This window comes from Eptatretus burgeri, chromosome 2 (assembly GCF_056783735.1).
Source record: "Eptatretus burgeri isolate ZD-2024b chromosome 2, Ebu_testis_v1, whole genome shotgun sequence".
Classification (NCBI taxonomy): Eukaryota; Metazoa; Chordata; class Myxini; order Myxiniformes; family Myxinidae; genus Eptatretus; species Eptatretus burgeri.
The window spans coordinates 70,718,209-70,728,928 of NC_140962.1; the positions used below are offsets into that span (position 1 = coordinate 70,718,209).

The 10,720-nt window shown below is 48.7% G+C and overlaps 2 protein-coding genes across 5 annotated transcripts in view; one reads left to right on the forward strand and one right to left on the reverse strand.

The window, feature by feature from the left end:
- The window catches only part of LOC147032266 (uncharacterized), a 243,837-nt gene extending 236,609 nt beyond the window's left edge, over positions 1-7,228 (reverse strand). The window contains exon 1 of one of the 2 annotated variants that reach the window (XM_085869687.1): positions 7,048-7,228. The gene's annotated coding sequence lies outside the window, so the exon portion shown is untranslated. The remainder of the gene's footprint in view (positions 1-7,047) is intronic. The other variant, XM_085869689.1, reaches the window with a different exon arrangement.
- Positions 7,229-7,252: 24 nt separating this feature from the next.
- The window catches only part of BET1 (Bet1 golgi vesicular membrane trafficking protein), a 19,462-nt gene continuing 15,994 nt past the window's right edge, over positions 7,253-10,720 (forward strand). The window contains exons 1-2 of one of the 3 annotated variants that reach the window (XM_085869700.1): positions 7,253-7,385; positions 7,648-7,697. In XM_085869700.1, the coding sequence (XP_085725826.1) occupies positions 7,330-7,385; positions 7,648-7,697 (106 nt within the window). In that variant the 5' untranslated portion in view covers positions 7,253-7,329. Of the gene's footprint in view, positions 7,386-7,425; positions 7,698-10,720 lie in introns of those variants that run through there. The other 2 variants (XM_085869699.1, XM_085869701.1) reach the window with 2 other exon arrangements.

Consider the following 10,720-nt stretch of genomic DNA (forward strand, 5'->3'; position numbering starts at 1 on the left):
AAAGTGCTTGAAGCCATACAGAACATGTACACTTTGGATGCTATTGATTACCTGCATCTGCAACATCTTATGGAGAAATTGTCTCTCCATCCTTTGCAGTGACTTGATGGAAGGGATGCAAGCATGCCATCTCAGATGCTCACTCACGCCACCCAGTGGATAGCCCATTGCCAGGTAATGAGGAGGCAGAGATACACATTAAACATCAGGTACATCAAGTCATCTTGGCAGCAACAGTGAATGTCGATGACAGGTGTGATGATCATCTACACGATCCTATCCTCAATAAACTCCGTGCTGAAGCACGACATGATGAGGACGACTGTCTACTTGCTGACATGGTTTGTACCGGCTTTTCAGCAAATCGTAATGAGTGGGACTATCACCTGAAGTCCGACTTTGGGATATGTGATCAGCTATCAGTTGATGACATCATACTCTATGGTCAGCGCATTGTCATACGTCGTGCAGTGCATACGGAGGTATTGAATAAACTATATGGAATGTTCAGAATTCATTCTGAGCTCGACAGACTATTTATTGGCTGAATATCAACAATGGTATTGCCAACATGATTCACTCGTGTCCTATGTGTCAGGAGTGAATGGCCAGCCATCAGAAGGAACCCAGCTAATGAGCGATACACCACTGGAGCTTGTATTCGAAGATTTATTGGCCGATTTGTTTTCCAACACGGAAAAATAGTATCTGGTTTACGTCAACCGACTCTCTGCATGGCCATGTATCCATCTTTTCTCGGGTGACCCCACATCGTGTGACCTCATCCGAGCTCAACTGTCATTCCTTGTGGACATGGGTGTCCCAGTGCGTCTTCAATCTGATTGAGGCCCACAGTTTGCGTTGTATGAATTCTGGAAATTCAGGGATTGTGGTGGAGTTAATTATGATTTCTCCACACCACACTTTCCATGCTCGGGTGGACAAGCAGAAGTAGCAGTCAAAGCCATTAAGACACTGATCGCTGGATGACGCACAATGGCAATCTTGACGACTATGCATTCTGTAGCGGCTGCTTGAACGGCGTTACATGTCATGCAGATCTGGATGTTCGCTGGCAGCTCAGATTTTATCTGGGCATCCAACTGGAACTGCTCTTCCTGGACATCAACCCACGTTCTCACTGCAGCGGCAGATGACTGCTGACAAGTGTGATGTTAAAGCTGCTGAGGAACGGGTGAAAACCAGTGCTCATTGTGACCTGTCGTCCAAACCTCTCACTCCACTTCACATCAGAACTGAGGAGTTAGTACAAGAGCCATAGACAAAGCGATGGGACAAGACTGGTGCGGTCATCGGTGTTGGAGATCGCGAGGACTATCACTTTGAACTGCCATCAGACAGTCTATAAACTGCTGCTTCCTTCATACGTGCATGCTTCGATGTTCTGAAATGGACAGTGAGGGCCAACAGCCATCTATCGGTGGAAGCAAGGACAAACAAATTTGGAAGACTGTTGCCTCGTGTAAACCTCCTCCATGTGTCGTCGGTTTGAAGGGAAATGGAGATGTCAGGTACTGTAAAACTCCTGTAGACTATGCAATATTTGGAGTACCTGGTGTTGCTGGTACTGTTCTCATCCTGTTGACTTTTCTTTTTTTTTGTGCTCATTGTCGAGGCTTGTATGAGAGCTAACACAAAACACACAGCAAGGGGGGCATGAGACAAGAGGGGTGGAAGTGGGAAGGACAAAACAGTGGGGAACAGAGACATGAGGAAATCTGTGGAAGGGAGAGGGATGGGGTGAGGAACACGGGTTATACAAGATGGACATTACAGGGACTTTCAGGAAGGAAAGCAGGGAATTTGAAGGAGGTGGGTTTGGGGTGGATTAACGGGGGTAGAAAAGATCGAGTATTTGGATGGGCGACGATAAGAGGGGGTGGTGAACAGCTGTATTGAAGGCCTGGAGGGAAGAATGGGATTGAACAGAGTGAGGGAGTTTATTCCAAAGGCAAGAAAAACAGAGGAATGAAAGAGTGAAGGTGAGCAGTGATTCGTGAGTTTGGTAGTTTTACCAGAAGGGGGTTGTTGGCTGACCTTGAGCGCCCTGCGGAAATATGGTGGGGACAAATCGCAGACAGAGCAGGAGAGGCGAGACCGGGGAGGAGACGGTGGAAGACAGAAAGACCACCAACCTGCCTGTGGTGAGAGAGTGAGAGGCCCAAAGACCCAGCCTCATCGCGGGAGATGCCAATGATCCGAAATGCCTTGGTTTCAACGGCGTGAAGCCAAGAAAGGTGAGAAGCTGGAGCACCAGCCCAGAGGGGAGAGCAGTACTCCATCAGGCTGTGAACGAAAGCTTTGTACATGGTCAGGAGCTCAAGTGGGCCGAGGAAGGACTTTGCACGACATTTGGAAGATATCAAATTTTGTTTTTTGGATATTTTTTGTGGGTGCTCAACGCTTCCATATGCAAACGAAGGAATGGGGTTGGAGATCATTTAATAGCGAACACAGTGAGCTTCATACTTAACGAGTGCACATGAGAGAATAGGAAACAACAACAACAACAACAACAACAACAACACAGTACCCTGGCAATTTGGAATCCGTGTCGTTGGCTATGACCCTTTTGCTTCCGGTTTTTTTTAAACGCTGTGCGGTGTATAAACACGATTGGGTTTTAGTTGTATCTTGTGAATATAACTTAACGCGTGCACATAAGAGAATAGGAAACAACAACAACAACAACAACAACACAATACCCTGGCAATTTGGAATCCGTGTCGTTGGCTATGACCCTTTTGCTTCCGTTTTTTTTTTTTTTGCTTCTGGTTTTTTTTGTTTCCAGTTTTTGTCATGGGGAATGATGCATGCCGGGAGATAAAGGCATCGTCGGACACATGAAAGACCCAAATATCAGACATAGTGTATATTTCCTCCACTGATTTTAATAAAGATATCTTCCTCATCAAAAAATAATTTTTAATCGTTATTTACGTTATTTGATCGCTGATCCCGAATCCAGGCCGAAGTAACTGGAAATTGCGTATACAGTTGTGAACAAGTTATAGTCAAAGTCAGAAGCGAATGTAAGAAGAATTCTACGTTCGCTTCTAGTATTTCTTTTTTTAGATGAGATCCTGTTCTAGGCAGTGTAGTTGGCGTTGTGAAGGTAATGTAGAGGTAATATTTATTTTTTTAGATGAGATCCTGTTCTCGGCGGTGTAGTTGTCGTTGTGAATGTAATGTTGAGGAATTTTTTTTCAGATGAGATCTGTTGTCGGTGTGGTATAGCCTGCGGGCCTGCGGGGCAGGGCATGATGATGGGGGGAGTGGTCGTCGTGAGCATCGTGTCTGCCAGGGATATAAGGAGTGCGCGCCGCCTGAGGCGTTGTAGTGGGTGCCGTAGTGCCACGGCTCGTGAGTGTGTTGAGTACGTAATAAAGGAGAGCCGCGGGCAAAGTACGCCCGCGCTGGCGCTTGTACACCACAGCCGGGCTCGACTGTTCCTCCGCTCGTGCCTGCCTTATAAGCGCCCCTACCACGACACTACAGTTGGCTGACGAGGATCTTCGGATCGGTGTGTGCAGGGTGGTGGCGTTCGGATCGGCAGCGAATAACCCATGCGGTTCCAGGCTACGGAGCCAAGGGTCTCGCCAGCACGAGCATGGCAGAAGGTCGGGGCACGGCGCACGGGCGCGTGCCCGTTTTCGGGGGAGATGACTTCGAGTTGTTTTCTGAACAATTGGGTTGCTACTTCCGCGCGAATGATGTAGATGATGGAGACAAACGCAAGTCGATCTTGCTCGCCTCGCTATCAACGGAGCACTACCGGCTGCTGAGTGATTTGGTGGCTCCCAGTGATGACGGGCTATCATTTCAGGACATCGTGGCGAAAATGAAGACCCACTTGGCGCCAGAGAAGTCATTGCAGCTCGCGCGGTACCAGTTTGATCACCTCGCGAAGGGTGCCGAGGAGCGCGTTGCAGATTTCGTAGCACGGGTGAAGCATTCGGCCGTGCCTTGCAAGTTCACGGCAAAGGAGCGTCCGGCACGACTCAGAGATCATTTTATTTCTGGTCTGCGAGACGCGAAGATGGTAGCAGCCATCCTGCGGATGACCGACGTCACATTCGACTCGGCGGTCGGGACTGCTTCGTCTGTCGAGCAGACACTCACAGATGTCCGCACCATTGCTGGCCAGGATGTAATGAGTAGCTCCAGCTGGGGCATGTCGGCTGATCCCGAGGTCCACGCGATGACCCAGGTGCCGCAGGTCGCACATCCCGGAGTTCACGCGATGACCCAGGCGCCACAGGTCGCGCATCCCGGGGTCCGCGCGATGACCCAGGTGCCGCAGGTCGCACGCGCGTCTGGCGGTGCGGGCCGAGGGCGCGCACCGCAGCACGGTCGCACCGGGAGCGAGGTGGATTTCCAGGGGTGCTGGGGGTGTGGTGGTCCGCACCTGCGACGAATGTGCCCGTATAAGAACACCGTGTGTTTGCATTGTCACAAGGTGGGACATTTGAAGCGTGTGTGTCGGATGGTGGGGGCCTCCATTGGGGTCTTGGATGGCGAGGTGCGGGAGGACCCCAGTGACCTGGAGATCGGCCTGCAGCCGGGGCATGGCGATGCCGGCGGGCCAGAGCAGGAGATGCAACCACGGTTGAGTCTGTTTTCCGTTGGTCCGGAGGTGACGACACCGTTCACGGTGGAGGTCGAAGTGAATGGCGAGCCGACCGTGTTTTGCGTGGACACCGGGGCTGCAGTGTCGGTCATGGGCGAGCGGGCGGCTCGTGGTCTTCGCGGTGTTCGCCTAGTCGAGACGACCTTATCGCTGTACACGTACACCGGTGAAGCGATTGCACCGCTTGCGATGGCCGACGTCTCGGTGCGCTGCCGAGGTCGACGCGCCCTACTCTCGGTGTTCGTGGTGCGAGGGGAGGGGCCCGCCCTTTTGGGTCGGGACTGGCTGACGCACCTCGGGCTGGATCTCCAGTTCATACCTCCAGGTGTGCCGGTGCTCCCTTCGATGCGTTTGTCGAGTTCCGAGGTCGAGGTTCTGGCGGCGGAAGCCGCATCGATGCAGCGGGAGCGGCTGTTCGTTGCTGCCTGCAACGGTGATGTGCGGTTCGGGAGCAGCGGGAGCCGTGCCAGCTCTCGCGATGAGCTCTCGCGCTTCGGCTGCGTTCATGGTGCGAGGTGCGCCTGTGTTGTTCGGGCAGCTTCAACGGCGAGTTGCAGCGAGCCCGTCGCGTTCAAGAAACGGACTCGTGATGTGGTTTATGGGTGCTGTTCATTGCATATTTGTTTTTCATTGCTCTAGTGATGCGGTTTAACGTTGTTGAAATAAATGCCAACAGTTCCTGTGTTTGAGTGGGTTTGGCGGAGATCAATCGATGGGATTTGCATTATGATCAATGTGATGTGAAGGCTTTGGGAGCGGTGGTGGCAAATAAAGAGGTTTTATTGGCCTCCAGTTGCCCCAGGCCACGGGTAGTTTCTTTGTCATGTGCAGGGATTTTGCCGAAAGAACGCGCTGTACGGAAAAATGAGTTTGCAATGGTTCCAATGATGTTCCTATTGATTTATGACGAGCCTATGGTTGAAGTGTGGTTTGAATGGAGTTGCTACCGTCTAACTGCCGTGTGGGTCTCGGAGATCGACTCGGAGCCAGGGCTGGTGCGCTGGTCAGCGTTACCCCCACCTCTGGTTTCGGCAAGGTCAGACGTGCCTGGCGCCGGGGGCGCAGCTCTCTGTGTTCGCTCAAGGCCGTTTAGACGGGCGTTGGCATATCAACTGTTTGTGGTGCGTGGGTTGTTGTGGGGCATTGGTTGCATCCAGCCAGCGGTGCTGTTTAGCGCCCCCATCCAAGGTCAATCGGGTCTGGTGCTGGCGCCATGGCTTCCAGACAGTGGGCTTCCGGCCTCGGAATGTTTATCTGCTTCAGGTCTGGCTGGGGGAGATGTGCCGCCTGGTGGGCCGGAGGCGTTTGATGGTGCCGGGGGAGGTTTGCTCGGGAGGTCGCCGCGACCTCGCCAAAGGCCATGTAAGCATGAGCCGCCTGGGGGTGTTTTTGCTGCGAAGTGTTGCTGTGCTTCTCGCCTTGCTGCTTTATATCAGTAACGCGGTCAGGGTTTTGTGGGTTCGGAACCTGGCCGTTGCAGCTCCACTCGCTCGCATCCACACGTTATATGATGTGATGTGCTTTTATACTTTGCTGTTTTTTTTTTTTTTGGTACCTTGTCTGCTGTGGTACCATGGTATTTCGTGCTACTTATGCTTATTATAATGCTGATCATTTAATAATCGTAGTTTTAGGAGGGAGGAGTGTGGTATAGCCTGCGGGCCTGCAGGGCAGGGCATGATGATGGGGGGAGTGGTCGTCGTGAGCATCGTGTCTGCCAGGGATATAAGGGGTGCGTGCCGCCTGAGGCGTTGTAGTGGGTGCCGTAGTGCCACGGCTCGTGAGTGTGTTGAGTACGTAATAAAGGAGAGCCGCGGGCAAAGTACGCCCGCGCTCGCGCTTGTACACCACAGCCGGGCTCGACTGTTCCTCCGCTCGTGCCTGCCTTATAAGCGCCCCTACCACGACACTACAGTCGGCGGTGTAGTTGGTGTTGTGAAGGTAATGTTGAGGTAATATTTATTTTTTTAGATGAGATCCTGTTCTAGGCGGTGTAGTTGTCGTTGTGAATGTAATGTTGAGGAATTTTTTTTTCTGATGAGATCCTGTTCTTGGCGGTGTAGTTGTTGTGAAGGTAATGTTAAGGTAATATTTATTTTTTCATAGCAAAAAGACTAATTTGATATATGTAAGAAGAATTCTACGTTCGCTTCTTGGCTTTGCCTATTCCATATTATTTACCTTTCACGTTGCTACAAAGACTTCGGCACTATATATAGTGATTAAGAAAAAATTTTAATCCAAAAATAAAAATCCAACATCAAATTTTTTTTGTTTGTTTTAGCTAAAACACTCCCCTGCACTCACTGATGAACCTCTGAAAGTTTGACAAAGATCCGTTCGGCCATCTCTCCAAAAAATGGTCAATGGTATCCCGGTCACATGGTGGCACGTACCTCTTTTACATGTGTACAGATGACGTACAGATGACGTACAGATGACGTACAGATGACGTACAGATGACGTACAGATGACGTACAGTTGACGTACAGTTGACGTACAGTTGACGTACAGATGACGTACAGTACTATGTAATCATTTCCTGGTCCCGAAAGGAGGAGTCGGCGTGCTCGGTTACAGCCTGCGGCCTGCCCGAGTGTTCAACCATTGTGTGGTTTGAACAAACTTATCCGTTTATTTCTGGCTCCTTGAACACTTCGTAGTTAATAAGTTTCCTTATGAATTTATACGTTTTCATATCTTCTCTCTCTCTGTCCAGTTCACCGATTAAACAGTAAGCGTAGATTACTTGGGCGGTGTATTGGCAGCGGTTCTTTTTTTTATTAGGATACCCCAGTTTACGTGACGTGTTTTTGTAATAGCTAACAAGGTCCAATTTTAAATATATATTTATATACAATCTAATGTTTAATCTTGAATGAAAGTAAATTTTTTTTTCCACCGAATTTTTAAACTGAGAATCCTCAGATCGTTATACAAGTGATGACGTGTGCATGAAACGGCGAATGCTGTTTGATACGTTTCTCATTTTGTAGTTTATTTATTTTTTCCTTGTTTGCTGACGTCATGAGGAGAGCCAACACAGGTCAGTACTCTTGGGGTTTCGCTACCACGGAAGAACGATTTATTTTTTTAATTCGGAATCATTGATATCGGCTCTTTTTATTTACTTATTTTGCTGCTGCTGCTGCTGTTGACGGGCCTCGGGAGTAGTTGGAGTGATGACTGTCGGGCTGCAGAGGCTTTTTTTCGATGAAACCAGGGATGTAGGGAGGATGTGTTCAGTTACCAAGCAGCTGACGCTTGCCCAGCCAGCCGTTCCTTAACGGTTTCGAATGGAGTGCTTGCTTGATTGCTTAAGCCGCTTGGCGAGCCAGCCGTTCCTTAACGTTTTCGAATGGAGTGCTTGCTTGATTGCTTAAGCCGCTTGGCGAGCCAGCCGTTCCTTAACGTTTTCGAATGGAGTGCTTGCTTGATTGCTCAAGCCGCTTGGCGAGCCAGCCGTTCCTTAACGTTTTCGGAGTGCTTGCTTGATTGCTTAAGCCGCTTGACGAGCCAGCCGTTCCTTGACGGTTTCAAATGGAGTGCTTGCTTGATTGCTTAAGCCGCTTGGCGAGCCAGCCGTTCCTTAACGGTTTCAAATGGAGTGCTTAAGCCGCTTGGCGAGCGCTCTATGAGGCGCTAACTGAACACACTCCTGCTCTGGTCTTTAAATCGTGAAGCATCTCTCGACTTCAATATGGCATTTTTTTTGTTCCACCGAACTGTGACTTATTTGGTTCGGAAAGGAATGTTTGTACGTTTTAACAAATGATGTGTTCTATCATACTTCTCAATTTTCACTTGTTCCTATCCATTGAGCAAATGCCCCCTGGAGTTCCCATTGGAATTTCGTCCCGATTTGGCCCGGTTGGGAATTGAACAAAATGAGATCTCATGAGGTTATATATTCACCGATGTCTGTCTGTCTGTCTGTCTGTCTGTCTGTCTGTCTGTCTGTCTGTGAGCAGAACATCTCAAAACGTTGTGGATGGATTCGGACGAAAATTGGTGGAGAGGTTGGGTGTGTGACCACTGACACGGACGAATTGATTCGATTTTGGTGAACATCTGGATCCAAATTTTTGTTTTTTTTTAATGATTTTTCACAATTGACAGGTTGGGGCCATAAATAATGTATGGCACGATATCTCAAAAAGTTATGGACGGATTCGGCCGAAACTTGGTGGATCAGGAGTTGGTGAGGTGACGAGAACAAGCCGATTTGATTTTGGTTCAGGTCCAGATGCAGATCATACTTATCGGTGGGATACAAAATGTAAACTGTTTAGCCTGGCGGAGGTTTGACCTCTACCGAGTGCCACTCTAGTTCTTATTGAGATCCCATGAGCCATTGAGTGAAATTTAGCCATAAATTGTATCCATCGACTGGACTTTGGATATGTCGGTGGCAGGGAGACTGTGTAACATGAGACTATATGAGTCACAAACCTGCCTCTGCCTAAATCCAGACTTTTTGATGTCATATCGTCATTCTCTGCCTGAATCGGTCGAAGACTGTCAAAGTAACACCTAAGTCTGGAGTGTTTTTTTTACTAGGGCTTGGCCATCTCCTTTCAACTGAAGGGAATTGTTGTCAGCCATTTAAAACATCACATTTTGTTAAGGGAGAAAATGGGACCATGGAGTGATCCATCCATCCATCGGGATCAAACTCTGTGCAAAGCGTTGGTGCTGCCGATTGGGCACAATAATGGACGGGTCACCACTCCGACACAGAATACCAGCAAGCTGGCACTCATTTTGCCAATCTCAGAAGGATAACGGGCAGAGTCAACCCTACCTGGTATTAATTCAACAGCCGAGGGGGATTTGAACTCGGGATCCTAGGATCCCAAGCCCACCACCCGAACCATTAAGCCATCACCAGGCATGGAGTGATGCCTGGCATTAATTGCATCAGAAAAAGAAAATATTCTGTTCCTGATGGTACAGTTTGGAGATCCTTAGCTGGAGCATGTTTGTGGATTACAACCAATTATCACCACCACCCAGGGTAACGTTCTCAATGGTTTTTAGGACTTTTTTTTTCATACCGGTAAATTTTCTGAAAACTGTACACTTTTCATCAACTCCAAATTGATCATTGGTTATTTTAACAACTTTCTTTTTATTACAACAAATGGTGTTTCGAAAGCCATTCTCTTCACAGAGCTCCAGGCATATCACGATTAGCAAAGAAACGTTTATTAGTGAGAGCTAATGTCAGACGAGTCTCGACTTCTCTTCTCTTCTTTCGTATGCAGCACATTGCTGCAGGTAGCGCCATTTGCTGGGGCTGCCGGTGAAGGCTTGCATTCTCCTCCTGAAGGACACCTTGGAATTTTTAACGTCCATCACCTAATCCAAGCACAGATGGAAATCGCATTTTAACATCCATCTGAGTAATGGCACACACACACACACACACACACACACATTGATGCCCCGTTCTGCATGCGTGTGATAGTTTAAAACTGGGCAGAGATTCAAACCCAGGCTAGATAGCTCAGAAGTGAATGTGCATACCCCTAACCTAGACTATCCTGCAAGCCCTCCGATGCAGGTACTCAACTGAAGGTGTCAGGAATTTGTCATTTGTTCAGGGTGCTGTTTGATGACTCACCAACTCTTCGTGAAAGACACCGTGAGATATTTACCCGAATAAGTGACTTGTTCGAGAAGATACTCCAACTTTCGTTTTGGATGTAGCAGATGGTGCGTCCATTTTTTTTTCCCATGCCATCCCTACATAGAAAGTCCTAGCGTACTCTCTGATGTCCACAAATGATAAGTGCTGGCAGACTGGACTGTCCTCGGGCTTAATATCCTTCCAATGGATACTATCATACGTACGTACTACACACATCAATGCATTGTCCTGCATGCGAAACACCATGGTGACCGTTATAGGTGGTTCGACAGTCGAACCCAGGCTACAATACTTCGAGATGAGTTTACATCTATCAAACCTATCCTGCCAGCCCGTATCAGCACGGAACAATGTCATTTAAAAAAAAAGAAGTTCTTCGCATTTTATATGGAACCGAGTCCAACCTTCTAAAGATT